This window comes from Dunckerocampus dactyliophorus, chromosome 4 (genome assembly GCF_027744805.1).
Source record: "Dunckerocampus dactyliophorus isolate RoL2022-P2 chromosome 4, RoL_Ddac_1.1, whole genome shotgun sequence".
Taxonomy (NCBI): domain Eukaryota; kingdom Metazoa; phylum Chordata; class Actinopteri; order Syngnathiformes; family Syngnathidae; genus Dunckerocampus; species Dunckerocampus dactyliophorus.
Window position 1 is genome coordinate 36,883,667 of NC_072822.1, and position 18,138 is coordinate 36,901,804.

At 44.2% G+C, this 18,138-nt stretch overlaps 2 protein-coding genes across 6 annotated transcripts in view; one reads left to right on the plus strand and one right to left on the minus strand.

The window, feature by feature from the left end:
• The window catches only part of taok3a (TAO kinase 3a), a 60,635-nt gene extending 54,350 nt beyond the window's left edge, over window positions 1–6,285 (minus strand). Inside the window, exon 1 of one of the 3 annotated variants that reach the window (XM_054772445.1) lies at window positions 60–2,252. The gene's annotated coding sequence lies outside the window, so the exon portion shown is untranslated. Of the gene's footprint in view, window positions 1–59; window positions 2,253–6,093 lie in introns of those variants that run through there. The other 2 variants (XM_054772443.1, XM_054772441.1) reach the window with 2 other exon arrangements.
• The window catches only part of suds3 (SDS3 homolog, SIN3A corepressor complex component), a 16,901-nt gene continuing 3,906 nt past the window's right edge, over window positions 5,144–18,138 (plus strand). For 2 of the 3 annotated variants that reach the window (XM_054772460.1, XM_054772462.1), the window contains exons 1-10: window positions 5,144–5,374; window positions 8,209–8,278; window positions 8,352–8,407; window positions 9,084–9,155; window positions 9,222–9,241; window positions 9,314–9,470; window positions 9,551–9,646; window positions 12,262–12,323; window positions 12,397–12,418; window positions 12,495–12,600. In XM_054772460.1, the coding sequence (XP_054628435.1) occupies window positions 5,260–5,374; window positions 8,209–8,278; window positions 8,352–8,407; window positions 9,084–9,155; window positions 9,222–9,241; window positions 9,314–9,470; window positions 9,551–9,646; window positions 12,262–12,323; window positions 12,397–12,418; window positions 12,495–12,600 (776 nt within the window). In that variant the 5' untranslated portion in view covers window positions 5,144–5,259. Of the gene's footprint in view, window positions 5,375–5,755; window positions 5,880–8,208; window positions 8,279–8,351; window positions 8,408–9,083; window positions 9,156–9,221; window positions 9,242–9,313; window positions 9,471–9,550; window positions 9,647–12,261; window positions 12,324–12,396; window positions 12,419–12,494; window positions 12,601–18,138 lie in introns of all 3 variants that reach the window. The other variant, XM_054772461.1, reaches the window with a different exon arrangement.

Consider the following 18,138-nt stretch of genomic DNA (forward strand, 5'->3'; position numbering starts at 1 on the left):
ACGGTGAGGGAGATAAAAGTTTGACATGCGTCGCGGGAAGGCGTACGGGGAACACGAACCTTTAGAGTTGGCTTTCAACGAGCAGGTGTCAGGTGTGTGCAGGTGGGGGGGTGGGATGTCAGCTTCCCCGAGGATCTAGCAACCACAACGCACTCGCAGCCTGGCAGATGATTTCAAGCTTGTGGGCAGTCGTGGCGTTTGAGTGTGTGCAACTTTGCAAGCGCGTCCCTCCTTGCGGTTATCTCAAGACAATGCTGCCACCTGCCGGTGCTGCTTTGCATTGCACCCATTGGGCATTTAATGCCATTTTAATGATCCAAGGCAAACGTTTGGCTCCATACGAGTGGGGTTAATTTAGATGTACTCAATGTTTACAGTGCAACCCAGCACAGATTGATTCACAAATGGGACGCATGACAAGCTTTATTGTGACAATATGCCAACAAAAAGACAGCCACAACCTTTTCCCAGAAGTATGACGTCATCTCAACTTGACAATATAGTTATAGTGCAATGACGTTTGTCTACAACAGCCACGGGTCCTTAACTGTCTTTGTTCTCTTCCAGTGGTTGCAAATTATCTTAATGTGCAAGTTCATCGAGTAACCATGGCAACCAATGAGAGCTCAGGGAAGGCGGGGTTTCCCAGCCAACCACCTTTGTCGAACCCACCATGCTACGTAAAGATATTGACGTTAACTTGTACACAACCTCGTTATTTGCGATGCAGAGAACTTGCTGTGAAATTATACCCCACATGTTATCAATTGCAGGCTCTCTCCGGTGTGCAATTGCGGGGAAAAAATAAACCCAGCGTGTTTATAGTGTTTGAAAATATGCCTGATTGGATATTCATCTGAAAACGTACTAATCAGCATTTAGTTATCATCGCGTTAACCAAACTGTTTGCCAACACGTACAAACGAAACCAACACGTACAAACGAAACTAATCCACAAACGTACGTAAAATGTGGCCACTCTGCAGGACGAATGCTCCATTTTTGAACAGGCATTACCTCGGGCACCTCGCGTGGGTCCTCTCCGATAGTTTATTTTTGTGTTCGTTTAAAAAAGATATTAAGGTAATCTTGTACAAAACGTAATAATTTTCCACGCATAGAACTTGAAACGAAAGTATACTCCCCACACTATTAATTGTAGCCCCTCTCCAGTATGCAACAATAAAGTACCCGTAGCCACTGATCTGTATAATAAATCTGGATAGCTCATTGGCGATGACTTGTGAAGCCACACGGCCGCCATATTGCCACTCGCAAGAAACACTTCTCGGACAATGACGTATGTGACAACTTGTGAGTTGTTAAGTGTGTTGTCAGTTTGTTACCCACTCACACTAAATGCAACAGGTGTGCTTGAGCTTAGTCATAAGGACTTGGGTATGATCATTTTTAAACATTCTGTCCATATCATACCATACCTGAGTCATAAGGGCTTTACATGGGGGGCCGTGGGGGCTATGTAAACAAACAACCACCACTAGACTACTAAATCATTTGCGGTTGCTTGCAAATATAAAAAAAATACTGTTTTTTTTTGTTTACCCGAATTTCAAATGAACCCCCATATGGAGACAATGTTTATATATTATTACATATTATATTCCATATTATTCCTGTGGTTTTTGTTAAAATATATTTCTATATCAGAAAAGAGCTTATTTCTATTTCATAACACAAACAAAAAAATCAGCAAAATGTGAAATGATTTTAAAACTTGTCTCTTTTATGATTCATATTTTGTACAGACGAGAGCATAGTGAATTGTATGAAAGTAAGAATAAAAAGTAAAGGATCATGACCATGGATTTTAGTGGAAAAGGGGATGGGATATGCAGTTAAAATGAAAATCTCTTTCTAGAGGAGTAAAACTATGCAAACATACAGACAACTCCTAAAGCAAGCTCCCCCTGTAAGTACAGCAGTTAAAGTGTGGAATGAAGAAACTGATCAAGTACTTCAGGACTGCTTTGGCTGCACAAACTGGGATGTGTTTAAAACTGCAGCGGGGAGGGAAGATTGTACTGTTGATTTGGATGAATATGCTTCTGCTGTTACTGGCTACATTAGCACATGCATAGAGACTGTTAGCACCACCAAGTATTACAGAAAATACCCTAACCAAAAACAGTGGATGAACTGTGATGTAAGGGCTAAGCTACGTGCTCGTTCGACTGCATTTGTCATGGGCACCGCTGAGGACTACAAAAAGGCCAGATATGACCTGAGGAGGTCCATACGAGAGGCCAAAAGACAGTACAGACAGAAGCTGGAGGGCTACTATTCCACCTCAGACCCCCGGCGCATGTGGGCGGGGCTCCAGCACATCACAGACTATCGACAGCGGAGTAGCGTAGCCACGTCCAGCCAAACCACACTTCCTGATGAGCTGAATGAGTTCTATGCCCGCTTTGACATCCAAACTCCTGATGAGCAGAGAGGGTGGCTGGACTTGGGGAACACACAGGACTCACCTCTCATGGTGACATCAGCTGATGTGCGCAGGGTTCTGAACAAAACAAACCCACGAAAAGCAGCAGGCCCAGACAACATCTCAGGACGTGCACTTCGGGTTTGCTCATCAGAGCTAGCTGATGTGCTTGCTGACATATTTAACCTGTCGCTTGCACAAGCATCTGTACCGACCTGCTTTAAGTCCACCACCATAGTGCCCGTACCCAAGAAGAGCAACGTGACCTGCTTGAATGACTATCGCCCTATAGCACTCACTCCTATTGTTATGAAGTGCTTCGAAAGAATAGTCATGACCCACATCAAAAAGAGCATCCCGGCCACTGTGGACCCTCTACAGTTTGCATATCGCCAGAACCGGTCCACGGATGATGCAGTCAACGCTGCCATCCACACAGCCCTTTCTCACCTACAGGGCCAGGACACATACGTCAGAATGCTATTTATAGACTATAGCTCTGCTTTTAATACAGTCAGCCCCCACAAACTCACAAATAAGCTCCTCACACTTGGCCTGTCACCCTCCCTCTGTAACTGGGTGTTTAACTTTCTCACAGGCAGACCCCAGTCAGTCAGAGTCCACAATCGCACATCCAGCTTAAGAATTGTGAGCACTGGGACCCCACAGGGGTGTGTGCTGAGTCCGCTCCTCTACACGCTCTTCACCTACAATTGCGTGGCCTCCCAGAACAACACCAGCATCAATAAATTTGCGGATGACACTACAGTCATCGGACTGATCACTGGTGGTGTTGAAACATCATACAGAAGAGAGGTGGCGGACCTCATAGCTTGGTGTCGTGATAACAATCTCCTTCTCAATACAGATAAGACTAAAGAGATGATCATCGACCCAAGAACAAGGGAAAAGGAGCTGCATAGACCCCTATTTATTGATGAGACGGAGGTGGAGAGGGTGAAAACCTTCAAGTTCCTTGGCACACACATCAGCGAGGACCTCACCTGGTCTCACAACACCCAACAAATGATGAAGAAGTCCCAAAGGAGACTGTACTTCCTGAGAAGACTGAGGAAATTTGGCATGTCCACCACAATCCTGAGTTGCTTCTACAGATGCACTATGGAAAGTGTCCTTACCGCCTCCATCACTGTTTGGTACGGTAACTGTACAACACGTGATAGGAAGGCACTCCAGCGGGTGATCAAGACCTCACAGAACATTGTTGGGGCAGCCCTCCCCTCACTGCAAGACATTTATAAAACTAGAGTCCTACGAAGAACACACAACCTCATCAAGGACAGCACACATCCACAACACTCATTATTCACACTCCTACCGTCAGGCAGACGCTACAGGAGTTTGAAGTCCAGGACCACAAGGCTGGCAAACAGCTTTTACCCACAGGCCATCAGGCTTCTCAACGAAGCAATCACACACGCCGCACGCAACACACACACACACACTCATAGCACTTTATTTATTTATTTCTATTTTATTTTTTTTTATTTATTGGTATTAATGTCTCTTATGTTGTTGTTGCTTAATTTATTGGTATTAATGTTTCTTATGTTCTTATTCATTTTCTTGTGTTTTTTTCTTTCTTTCTTTTTTGGGAGAATGAACAGAAAAATAATTTCATTGCATAGCAGAACCACCAGTTTTATTGTGCATATGACAATAAAACTCTTAAATCTTGAATTTATAGGGGAGTGCTGAGCCAGGGTGCAGAGTAGAATTTTGTCCCAAAGGCAATGAGAATTGGATAGGGGAAAAAGTACATTTAATATAGCCAAAAGATAGAGAATAACGTATCAAATCGTTTTTAAGGGACGAATGTTGCGTTACTTGAAGGAATGGGAGAATCTTCCCGCTTTTTAATGTCAAATATAGATGTTCTGCGAGCCTCTTCATCTGCTTTGTACACTATGTACGCTGTGCCAATGTAGTCTGCTACGTACGAGATGTGAGTGGTAAGATGGCTTCTCTGTGGCTTCAGCGGCTTACGACGTATGAGTTATCCAGATATATTATACAGATCAGTGGTGCAGATCAGTGATATGTGCCAAAATCAGCCCAACACCCCGTGTTCATGGTCTTCAAAAATATGCCCGATTCAGCGTTCCCTCGAAAACGTACCAGCCAGCATTTAAATATAATGATGTTAACATGCAAAATTTGCCAAAAAAATCACTCCGTAAAGTATACAAAACGTGTACACATCGCATTAGCAGTTTCCTATTATTTTTTAACAGGCAGGTGTTAGGCACCTTCACCCGGCAGGGTCCTCTCAGTTAGAGGCACTCAAGCAAGTAAAAAAAAAAAAAACATCGATCATCTTTGTGCAAACAAAAAGATATCATGGTTAACTTATAAAAAAAACTAATGATTTGTCAAGCATTGAACTTGGAATAAAATTAAACTACTCACATAAGTGATTGTAGCCCCTCTCTAGTGTGCGGTAGTAAAAGTAGGAGCCAAAATCAGCCAAACGCACTGTGTTCATGGTGTTCAAGAATGTGCCTGATTCAGTATTCGATAAAAAAGTACTAGCCAGCATTTAAATATAATATAATCATCAAACACTCTTTGTAAAATCTTGAAAACGAAACCAATATACAAAGAGAGATACAAATGTATCCACTTTGCAGTAGGTGTGCTCTATTTTTGAACAGGCTTAACGCTAGGCACCTTTACCATAGTGGGTCTTTTCCCTTGTAGGCGCTCAAGCAAGCCACAAAAAACACCAAATCGATTGTTTATTTTGTGTCTGTGTTTGTTTACGTTTTTATTTTGCCAAGGGGGAATACATGGCTTCGACCGCTTTGCTCTCGCCCATGGTGGATTACTACAACGACGAAGAAGAGCTCGACAGCGTGGACGACGACGACGACCGCAGCTTCAGAGGCAGAGACTCGGAAGAAGGTAAAACGTTGCGGGGATGGAGCGGAGTATGCAGGGCTTCGTCTAGTTGTTGGAAGTGATGCGCAAACGCGTGTGGCTTTCGCAAATTAAAGCGCGTTTTCTTTTTGAAATACGAACATGTGTAATAAATGATTATATATGTGTTGTTTAAACTAGCTTGGAGGGAATTGTGTACTGTTGTATGCGGGAACGGAATGCCACTACGCGCGAGGTTAGCTTACAAGGTAGTTGTTTGCTATTGTTCACGCAATATTTGTATTAAGTCGCGGCAGTTTAATGTTAAAATATATTTTTAAAGAAAAAACAAAGATGCTTCTCAACCGTGTGTGCATTCACCCGGAACGCAAGCGGCAGCTTATGTGCTTTGTTCGCCGTAAACAGCTACGTAACTGGCAGCAAGCAGGCGCTCGGTGTCCGGCGTCCTGCCCTTTTCACGCCATTCATTGAGACGCCAAAGAGACAGACAGACAGACGAGGGAGGGGGACGCGATGACAGCCATCCAAGGTTAGCCAACTTTCTTCACTTTTAACTTTCAGCCGCTTGCTCACCCCTTCGTTCCAAAGTGCGTTTAAAAAAACATTCACTCAGCTGCCCTTTCCAACAACAGCTGACCGAGCTAACTTGAGCTAGCACACGGCGGTTACGAATGCTAGCCCCTGGAAACGAAAGCTGCTGTGTCAGCGTTGCAGGGCCCCGGGCGGTGGAAGGTTATGCTCACCGGCAGTGCCAGTTTTCCACGTCCGATCTGAGCTGCTGTTCCGCGGAGGCTGACAGCGATTAATCCGCGATTACTCCTCTCCATGCGACAAAACGCCTGACACGCAAAAAGCGTTAGCGTCCATGTTACTTCACCTAAAAAACACACACACACAACTTGGTCGCCAAGCTGAATCCACAGGCTGCGTGGCAGGACGAGGAACTCTCCCCTTCTGGTGTCTCCCAATGGACGGGTTCGTTTCGTAGCCAATCCGTGGAAACATGATAGACTCATCAGTGGACACTTCATTAGGCACACCACCAGGGATGTCACCAGGGTTGGCAGATCAGGGGTGAGAGGGGGTTAGGAATGACCCTTTCATGGCACCCACATCAATGAATTGATTATTTACAAGGCATTTATCAGAAGCAGCCTTTCCACCAGACGGCAGGAACTTTTACTTCCTGGTACGATGAGTCTTGAGGATATGAGGCTCATTCCAGAAGTGAAAGCCATTCTATTCTGGCTTCTAAATACTTAAAAAAAAAACCCATCAACTTTTCCTATTTTTATCGATGCTAAACATGACTGGCTCAACTCAGACATCAAAGGCATCATTTTTAACATGTTTCCTTTTTCCAAAGCCCGTCTTCCACTGCAGGAACTTGAGTTTTGAGAACTGGGACTGAATTTAACTAAATCCGGCCCACCTTCGCACAGAGTACTTTTTAGGTTCCTGGAACCTTTAGGCACTGTTTGCAGCGCTGATCATATCAGGTTGGATGACTACAAGTACTCAACATTTGGGGGGGAGAGCACAGTGTTGCAATTTTGTGCTGAATTTGTCTTTTTTTTTTCTCAGGAATAGGAAGTAGCTATTTAGTAGGGATGGGACCGATCCAATCCAGTATCGTGTTTGGGCACCGATACCAGCGTAATTTGTGAATCGGAAGTTTCCCGTATCACCTGTTGAGATTTCCTATCGATGAGCCACATCTGTGCTTTAATGTTGTCGGCAAACTTACCCAAAAGAGTATCAGCAAACATTGCTCGAAGAGTATCCGAATATCAGGAAATGTAGCTTGAAGAATATCAGCAAACGTAGCCAAAACGTTTCACGAACACAGCATGAAAAATAGCAGCAACGATAGCCAAAAGAGTATCAGAATGTCAGAAAACACAGCTAGAAGAAGATCAGCAAATGCAGCCAAAAGAGTATCAGCAAACACAGCCAAAGGCAAACATGGCCAGAAGAGTATCACATACATAACGTGAAGAATAGCAGCAACAATAGCCCAAAAAGTACCGGAATGTCAGAAAACATAGTTAGAAGAGTATCAGCAAATATAATGTAGCTAGAAGAACATCTAGAACATCGGGGCCTAGTGGTTAGCATGTTGGCCAATACAGTAACAGCCTGGAGATCGGGAAGACATGGGTTCGATCCCCCCTTGGGCATTTCTGTGTGGAGTTTGCATGTTCTCCCCGTGTGCGCGTGGGTTTTCTCCGGGTACTCCGGCTTCCTCCCACATTCCAAAAACATGCATGTTAGGTTCATTGGCGACTCTAAATTGTCCATAGGTGTGAGTGTGAATGGTTGTTTGTCTATATGTGCCCTGCGATTGGCTGGCGACCAGTCCAGGGTGTACCCCGCCTGTCGCCCGAAGTCAGCTGCCAGCATGCCCCCGCGGCCCTAATGAGGAAGAAGCGGTATAGAAAATGGATGGATGGATAGAAGAACATCAGCAAACATGGCTTCCTCCCTCACGCTGGCAGTTGGACATCACAAACTCTTAACGTGACATGGGCTGCAGTGTCGTATTTGGCTGTAGAGAGGATGGAGAGTTTATTACAGCCTCATGTAAAGGCCACAATAATGACAACACAGCACCCCGGCGGTTATCCGCCATGTTAAGAGTTCTGTGTTGTCCAACTGCCTGTGAAGTTGTGAAGGCGTCAGGCTGACGCTTGTGTGTGGAGACAGCTACGTTTGCCGATACTTTTCTAGCTACGTTTGCTGATTATTCTTTTGGCGCGGCTGCGGCCCCCAGTAGCCTGTTTTGTTCAATAAAGCCAGTGCTGATGATTGACTGACATGAATAGCGAGAATTATTCTGCCGCTTTCTGTCGCGGCAGACACGGAAGATGCCAGCGAAACCGACCTCGCCAAGCACGATGAGGACGACTATGTGGAGATCAAGGAGCAGTGAGTCTTATTGTTTATTTTGATAGGACAAATCCACGTGTCCGATATTCGCTGCTCTTTGTTTTCTTACCAGAATGTACCAGGACAAACTGGCCTCCTTGAAAAGACAACTGCAGCAATTACAAGAAGGTAAGACTCAGCAGTTCATGTGACGGGATGGAAAAGGAGGCTCGTTTTGTGTGTCTGTAGCTTTAAACGCTAATGAGCTGCTGTTGTCCACGCCTCCAGGAAGCGCTGTTGTGTACGTTTGACGCATTACACTGTAACTCTGCTCTCGTCTAACGTAAAAGATGCCATGTATCACATAGAACCATGGAGGACACAAATCTTAGCAACACTAGCCAACTTACTCATTGGACAATCGTTTTATTCTCATATTTTCCAGAGTATGTCACACTTTTTTTTTCCCCCTAGTTTTTTGGTGACACCCGGTACAATAGTAGATTGAGTTGATCTTGTGACGCAGTTAGGCACGCATAGTACCCGACTCTTTTTGCTACGGAATACTTTCTAATACGCTTCTGTCTCGGAGACTGTGTCTGTAAGTGATGTGCAACTATGACCACATGATGTGTGGATTTGCATTGAACAATGTGCCGTTTTCCATTAGGACACTAATTATGTGTAGCTTGGAGATTTTAGTTGCTGCATCAGCCATTGGCTAACTAAATACACATGTATGATTGTCATTTGTTTGCCAATGCAAAAATGAAATATAAAAACGTCTGTTCGATACGTTCCTACACGCCGGGATGCTTTGGATGGCATAGAACAGCTGCCTAACAAATGCAGCTGCTGTTTGCAGGCACACTGCAGGAGTACCAGAAGAGGATGAAGAAGTTGGACCAGCAGTACAAAGAGAGGCTCCGCAATGCAGGTGAGTGACACCGCGACGAATGGATGAATGAGCGCCTCATCCACATTTCTTCTTTCTTCTTGGCAGATCTGTTTCTTCAGCTTGAGGTGAGCCCATCAAGACCCAGCAGGCCTTTTTAATGTCGCGCTCTCACACTCTCAGCCGTGTGTTTGGTGCAGACGGACCAGGTGGACAGGAACTACGTCAAGGAGAAGAAGGCAGCGGTGAAGGAGTTCGATGACAAGAAGGTGGAACTGAAGGAGAACCTCATCGCCGAGCTGGAGGAGAAGAAGAAGATGATAGAGAATGAGAAACTAACCATGGAGCTAACGGGTGGTAAAATGGAGCAGTCGGAAAGACACCTTGGGGGATACTGTGGGTGTTTTTTTATTTTAAGAATGTCCATTTTGATTCAGATTCCATGGAGGTGAAACCCATCATGACACGGAAGCTGAGGAGACGACCCAACGACCCGGTGCCTATCCCTGACAAACGAAGAAAGCCGGCACCTGATATCCTTTACATCCGCGTGCTTATGACACGGCCTCATATGGCCCACAGGACTGCCATCTATCTGTGGTGTTTGTCTAATTTGCATATTTGCTTTAAAATGTCATGCTATTAATGCTTTGTACTGCTGTTACAACATCGGTTCTGGCGCAATATACTTGTTTATAGATGGGCATCCTTTTCCGCTTTCTCATGCACTCCAAATCATTATTAGAGATAAACATTGTTGTGTATAATTTCTCATTGGCAGGTTGTTGGAGCGTTTGCAGTATATATTAGACATGCATGATACCAATACCGATATGGCACCAATAACCGATAACATTTTTTATACATGTACTTTATACGTCACTACCAGGAGAAGCAGAGTATAGAGGGGGAGGAGCAACCTGCTGTGGCTCACCAAGGTGCACTGTATTCGGGCACACGCTCAGCAGCCGGTGTGACGCCACGGCGGTCTGTGCGGTCTCCCCCCCCCCAGGTAACTAGTTACCTGGCAAAGTAACTCTAGTTTTTAATTACGACAATAAAAATGGTCTTTTTCTCAACCTGAAATATAAAAATCTAGTGCATTAATTCATAATAAATAAAGTAAAAGAGTAGAGTATTGTTTAGATGTAAAAGCAACATTATTTATTTATCAAAATTATCACACAAACACTGCAATTCTTTTTACATATAAAACAAGCAGTGTAAAATTATTAATATGAACTTTGCATAATAAAAATGAACTTTGAATTAAAAAAAGTAAAATTAGCATGAAAATACAACATTTTCACAGCCTTAACTTTCAAATAATATATTTCTAGTATCTTATTTTTACTTTCAATAAATAAGATATTTCCAACTATAATAATCCTGTAACAATGTTTAAGTGCAAAAGAAAATAAATAACAATGAGGTAAAATGCTCTTAAACAGTATTGCACTTTAACCTGAACTTTTTTGCACTCTTTCCAACATAACAGAAGTTCTTTTTCTTAACCAATTTAACATTCAGTACTATATTAGGTTGTGAACCACTGATTGTAGCGCAAAAGCAGCAACTTCTCAAATCTTTGGCCTGAGAGCCTGTTCCTCTTGGGGGAAAAGACTAGCTTTCCGAGGCTAAAGAGCCTCTCAACAGGAGCACTGGAGGGAGTGGCAGCATTTAAACGCAGTGAAAAGTGCATTGAGCTCTGTGCGAGTTGCACGCTGCTGGACAGTAAAATGGAGTTTGGCTTGTTTGTGTGGTGTTGGAGCTTCGTCTCCGTCACTGGGGCACACACTCGCTGCAGCAGGCGGGCGAGCAATGAGCGGAGTTGTACCGTGACACGACTGAAGGTGCTTCATGAGGTTTGAATTGCTCGTCACAGACGTACATAGTGTCTTTGTACCGGGACACAACGTGCATCTAACATTTGCATTTTTCTCTTTTATCTCAGTCAGATTAAAATAGTGTCGATACTTCCAGCCTGTAAATGCCGATTTTGTACCTGTCCCTGGCCCTGCTTCACTCGCCATCGCTCCCTCTTGTTTTGGTTGAGACCGCATGCAGCACGGGATATGTGAGCATCCTCCCACTGGACTCCTCAGCCAATCAACACGCGTGTCTCATCTCAGAGAGAGAGAAATGACCTCCCCCGCTGCGAAGCTTGAATCAAAGTAACGCGCCGCATTTCATTCTAAGTAACTAGAACGCCGTTGCAAAAATGACAACAGTAACTAGTTAGATTATTCTGTTAGTGATTAAGTAACGGCGTTGGTAACGCCGTTATGTTTTAACGCCATTACTCCCAACACTGGTTACGACAGGCCGTTAACGTCACAGACGGAAGGGGAAAAGGAGGACTTCATTTGCTCACCTGCACAGTACGGGTAATCCATGGTCAGTGTTTTTTTTTTATTTTGCGGTTATCAGAGCTATTTTTAATGTTATCGGAATGACGTCATATTGGACTGATAATCATCATGCACCCCTAATATGTTCCCATTTTTTGCTGTTTTTGTTTATTCTGCCTCTCTTCCTCTATTTTTCCCATTTTTGCAGTTTTTTGCCTTTTTGCTGTAGTCTCTAGTTTTGCTGTTTTTTGTTGAAAATTTTGGTTTATTTTGCAATTCTAATTTTTGCAGGTTTTTTGCTCTTGTTCTGTTTTGCTCATGTTTGCAGTTTTTCGTTTATTGTGCTTTTTTGGTCTGTTTTCCCCATTTTTGCATTTTTTACATTATTGTTCCTTTTTGCTGTTTTTTTCTATTTTTGCTGTTTTTTGTCTTTGTTTATTTTGCCATTCTTGCTGTTTTTTTCCCCCATTTTTGCTTTTTTGTTTTATTGGGCCTTTTGCTGTATGTTCTCTTTTTTTTTTTTTTTGCTGTTTTTTGTTTTCATTTTGCCATTCTTTCTCTGATTTCCCCATGTTTGCTTTTTTTTTTTTTTGCTTTTCTGTGCTCTATTTTTTGCCCTGTTTTCCTAATTTTTGCGTTTTTTCCCTGTATTGTGCCTTGTTGCTCTTGTTTTCTGTGTTTTGTGTATTTGTTTATTTTGCCATTGTAAACGCTAACTAACTCTTGTTGGAGCCCAAGCGTCGTGCTAAAAGCCGCCATGTTGTCTTCCTCCCGTCCACTTCTTTAACTCCTGGAACCGCAGCTGAATTACCTTCTCACGGACGATCAGATCATGGAAGACCTGAGAACGTTAAATAAGGTACCTTGTGAACACCTCCACCACGTATGTGTGCGCTCTTTTGACTAACCGTGCCGCCGACCTCTCGTTACAGCTCAAGTCACCCAAGCGAGCAGGTATGTCGGCACTCGTGAGCAGCGCGGGCACTTGGGGTACTACGCCAACGTGTCGGTGTTTGTTTGTCGCTTCTAGTGTCCCCCTCGTCCCCGGAGCACGTGCCCTCCGCCCCCATGGAGTACCCGTCCCAGCGCTTCGAGGCTCGCATCGAGGAGGGACGCCTCTACTACGACAAAAGATGGTACGCCCCGCCTCGATGCAGGAGCTGGTTTTCACCACCAGATGGCGACGGTGCATTAGAAATGCTTTGAAGGCTCCAGTTGATAGTTATGCAGCTTCGAGCGTCTTGCGGTTGGGTGGACACGCAGGAAGAAGACGTGAGATGAGCGCTCTTTCATCTCTCGTGTTTAGTGTTGGAGGGGACAGAGGCGCGTGATCAAACGCCTCCCTCCTGCCGCGCGCCGTCAACGTCGTTTGACAGTTTGAGGCGGAAACAAGGGAAGAACTCTTTGACCCCATTTAAGCCCTCCGTGTGTGAAAGCGACCATAAATCAAGGATGTATGGTGAAAGTCAATCTTAGACGATCTCAGAAGGAGAATAGCATCTAGTGTACTATGTTTGGTCAAAAGCCAGCACAAAAATAGCTAATTAAATTAGCAATTTCGTCTCATTTTTAACCCAAATTAATAAGCAAAAAAAACAGAACATTTGTGTTGTCGGAGTAGTTTTTTAAATAACATTATTTGGGGTAACTGGAGCATACTATGGCCATGAAAAGCATACATTAACCAATTATGTGTCTTATTTTAATACAAAATAATAATAAAAATACAGTTTAGTTGTAAACATATACAGTGTGTGTGTGTGTGTGTATATATATATATATACACTGTGTGTGTGTGTGTGTGTGTATATATATATATATATACAGTCAAACTTGTCTATAGCGGCCACTAGAGGGAGTCTGTAAAAGTGGCCGCTATAGACAGGTGGCCTTTATAGACAGGTTGGCGTCCAGCTTGAATGTTGACCAGCAGAGGAAAAAAAAAGGGGGGGGGGGGGAATAATAATAATAATGTTGACCAGTAGAGGGCACTGCGGACTGCGGATAAAAGTTGTACAGCACTACTAGGCTTGTTATTATCATGGTTCATGGTTTTAATCCTGAACATGCATGAGTCAAACAGTAGCACATCACATAGTACAATTCACAATTTTGCATGTCCAAAAAGGAGTAGGAAGAAGCAAAGCTTATTTAATCCTACCCCTCATCAGTTTCACATCAGTTGCAATACATTTATTCACCTCTTGTTCTTCCAAGTGTACTTTGTAGGTCTACATGACAATGTAGTGCAATCATAGCCAAGGTTTTTACTTACTAAAAGGAAGCTAGAGGCTTAATAATAACTGATAGAATATATCCACCACCCACAGAACAAAGCTGTGCTAGTAATGTCTTACGCTTGTTTTTTATATTTTACTTTTTATACGGCAGAGTGTCATTACAGCTTTAGTTCATCAGGAAGTGACGGGAAGTGACGGTGGGCGTCCCGAGCAGGAGAGCTAGGCTCAGTGCTAGCTGTGAGTTTGGAGAGAGTTGGGAAGTGTGTTTATGTTGGCGTGGATGTAAAGTCCTGCAGTGTTCTCCGCTGTTAATAAAGCCATTAAAGTGCATCGGCGATGTGAGTCTCTCCTTCCCCACAACAAGCGGCATTACAGTATTGACCAGTGCACACCAGGAAATAAACGGTGTCATTTCTTACAGGCATTGCCGGGACAGCAAAGTAGTGGGGCTTGTTTAACCTTTGCCTTGTGGGCAAGCAGGAAGGAGAGACGATGCTGAGAGATGTGTTTGTGCTCTGAGCTGCTGTCTGGTGGCCGCGTTCAGTAAATAAAGTTGGCAGAAGCAACAGGAGAAGTTTCCTTCTTTGCTTCGGAGCTGAATAACACTGACAAGTTAACAGACTAGTAGCGAACGGAAAAGAAGACAGCTTTGTTTGTGTCGAATACAGAAGATGAGGACTTTGATGGATTTGTGGATGAGGATTGATGAAAAATAACGTGAGTACATTCTAAAATACTTCAATTAAGTACAACCGAATTCATTTTTGCTCCCACTGACGCATGCATGCTAGCGTATGTTTTTTTTTTTTATTATTGTAGCGTCGCTGGGAGCACGTCCTGTTCCCAGCCTACTTTGCGGTAATGTTTTGGTGCAAATGCTCTTAAAGTTACATGTTTGACCAGGAAATAGCAAGCTCAAAAGAAGACGGCTTTTTTGTGTGGAACAACTGACAGTTTGTGTGGATCTTGTGAATGATTGTGACTGAGCTAGGACTCAGTAATTAAAGTCTACACACGACGGCTTCATTGATTGAAAAACTAAACTTTTTCATGCATGAAGCTTCTACTTGAGTTGGTAATTTGGCCGCTATATGCAGGCAGATATTGACCAAGGGAGACAAAATGGGTGGCCGCCTGCTGCGTTAGACAGGTGACTGCTATACACAGGGTCTATAACATGTAAATTTGCTGGGGGGGATTTTTCAGTGGCTGCTATAAGGAGGTGGCTGTTCTATAAAGGTGGTCGTTAAGACAGGTTTGACTGTATATATATATATATATATATATATATATATATATATATATAAAATGTGATAATGATTAAAGAGAGTTTTATTTTCATGTGCATGGTAAAACAGCAGTTATACTATGCAATGAAAATCTTATTCTGTTCATTCTCCCAAGAAAAGAAAGAAAGCACAAGAACATAAGAAACATAAATACCAATAAATTAAGCAACAACAACAGAAGAGACATTAATACAAATAAATAATACAAATAAATAAATAAAGTGCTATGAGTGTGTGTGTGTTGCGTGCGGTGTGTGTGAGTGCTTCGTTGAGAAGCCTGATGGCCTGTGGGTAAAAGCTGTTTGCCAGCCTTGTGGTCCTGGACTTCAAACTCCTGTAGCGTCTGCCTGACGGTAGGAGTGTGAATAATGAGTGTTGTGGATGTGTGCTGTCCTTGATGAGGTTGTGTGTTCTTCGTAGGACTCTAGTTTTATACATGTCTTGCAGTGAGGGGAGGGCTGCCCCAACAAGGACACTTTCCATAGTGCATCTGTAGAAGCAACTCAGGATTGTGGTGGACATGCCAAATTTCCTCAGTCTTCTCAGGAAGTACAGTCTCCTTTGGGACTTCTTCATAATTTGTTGGGTGTTGTGAGACCAGGTGAGGTCCTCGCTGATGTATGTGCCAAGGAACTTGAAGGTTTTCACCCTCTCCACCTCAGTCTCATCAATAAACAGGGGTCTATGCGGCTCCTTTTCCCTTGTTCTTGGGTCGATGATCATCTCTTTAGTCTTATCTGTATTGAGAAGGAGATTGTTATCACGACACCAAGCTATGAGGTCCGCCACCTCTCTTCTGTATGATGTTTCAACACCACCAGTGATCAGTCCGATGACTGTAGTGTCATCCGCAAATTTAATGATGCTGGTGTTGTTCTGGGAGGCCACACGATCGTAGGTGAAGAGCGTGTAGAGGAGCGGACTCAGCACACACCCCTGTGGGGTCTCAGTGCTCACAATTCTTGAGCTGGATGTGCGATTGTGGACTCTGACTGACCGGGACCTGCCTGTTAGAAAGTTAAACACCCAGTTACAGAGGGAGGGTGACAGGCCAAGTGTGAGGAGCTTATTTGTGAGTTTGTGGGGGCTGACTGTATTAAAAGCAGAGCTATAGTCTATAAATAGCATTGTGACATATGTGTCCTGGCCCTGTAGGTGAGAAAGGGCTGTGTGGATGGCAGTGTTGACTGCATCATCCGTGGACCGGTTCTGGCGATATGCAAACTGTAGAGGGTACACAGTTGCCGGGATGCTCTTTTTGATGTGGGTCATGACTATCCTTTTAAAGCACTTCATAACAATAGGAGTGAGTGCTATAGGGCGATAGTCATTCAAGCAGGTCACGTTGCTCTTCTTGGGTACGGGCACTATGGTGGTGGACTTAAAGCAGGTCAGTACAGATACTTGTGCAAGCGACAGGTTAAATATGTCAGCAAGCACATCAGCTAGCTCTGATGAGCAAACCCGAAGTGCACGTCCTGAGATGTTGTCTGGGCCTGCTGCTTTTCGTGGGTTTGTTTTGTTCAGAACCCTGCGCACATCAGCTGATGTCACCATGAGAGGTGAGTCCTGTGTGTTCCCCAAGTCCAGACACCCTCTCTGCTCATCAGGAGTTTGGATGTCAAAGCGGGCATAGAACTCATTCAGCTCATCAGGAAGTGTGGTTTGGCTGGACGTGGCTACGCTACTCCGCTGTCGATAGTCTGTGATGTGCTGGAGCCCCGCCCACATGCGCCGGGGGTCTGAGGTGGAATAGTAGCCCTCCAGCTTCTGTCTGTACTGTCTTTTGGCCTCTCGTATGGACCTCCTCAGGTCATATCTGGCCTTTTTGTAGTCCTCAGCGGTGCCCATGACAAATGCAGTCGAACGAGCACGTAGCTTAGCCCTTACATCACAGTTCATCCACTGTTTTTGGTTAGGGTATTTTCTGTAATACTTGGTGGTGCTAACAGTCTCTATGCATGTGCTAATGTAGCCAGTAACAGCAGAAGCATATTCATCCAAATCAACAGTACAATCTTCCCTCCCCGCTGCAGTTTTAAACACATCCCAGTTTGTGCAGCCAAAGCAGTCCTGAAGTACTTGATCAGTTTCTTCATTCCACACTTTAACTGCTGTACTTACAGGGGGAGCTTGTTTAAGAAGTTGTATGTTGGATAAAGGGATATAGAGATGTGGTCGGCCTTTCCAAAGTGGGGTCTTGGAACAGCCTTCAAAGCACCTTTCATGTTGCAGTAGACTTGGTCCAGGATGTTATTTTCCCTTGTGGGAAAGCTCACATACTGGTAATATTTGGGGAGGACAGTCCTGAGGTTACAGTGGTTGAAATCGCCAGATATAATGAATACAGCGTCTGGGTGTTTGGTCTCGTGTTTATCAATGATGTCATGCAGGAGGCCTAGTGCATTAGCGGTGTTAGCTCGTGGTGGGATGTAAACAGCAGTTAAATACACAGCGCTAAACTCACGAGGTAAATAAAAAGGTCTGCATTTCACCATCAGCAGCTCAATGTCCTGCGAGCAGTGCTTTTCCATCGTCTGTACGTCTGTGCACCACCGTTTGTTTACGTAAACACAGACGCCGCCACCTCTGTGTTTACCAGACGCTAAAGTCCGATCTCCCCGGTAAGCAGCAAATGTTTCCAACTGGATCGCCGAGTCCGGTATATCCTCCGTCAGCCAGGTTTCTGTGAAGGTGAGGACACAGCATTCCCTGATCTCACGTTGAGCAGTAATCCTTGCTCTTAGTTTGTCCATCTTGTTTTTGAGGGAGCGGACGTTGGCTAGCAGCAGGCTTGGTAGCGGTGGCCTAGTCGCTCTAGCTTTTAGCCTAGCATGCAGGCCGGCCGCTTGCCTCGTTTACGCCTCGGATGCTTTGCTCGCCGGGTATTCAGCTCACCAGGCCCGCAGGCTGCTGCGTTCTCCTGGCGCAGAAGAAAGGCAAAGTCTGAGAGGCAAAATGAAAGTTCATGGTGAACCCTGTCGATGTTCAAAAGTGTCTCTCTGTTGTAATGTACTGCGTGAGTGTGTTGAATGTCCAAAATGAACAATAAAATTGCAAAAAATTGAAAAAAACGGGAGAGTGTCACAGAGATGTCTGCCACGGAGGGCGCCATCTTTGATCATACTGCTCAAAAAAATTAAAA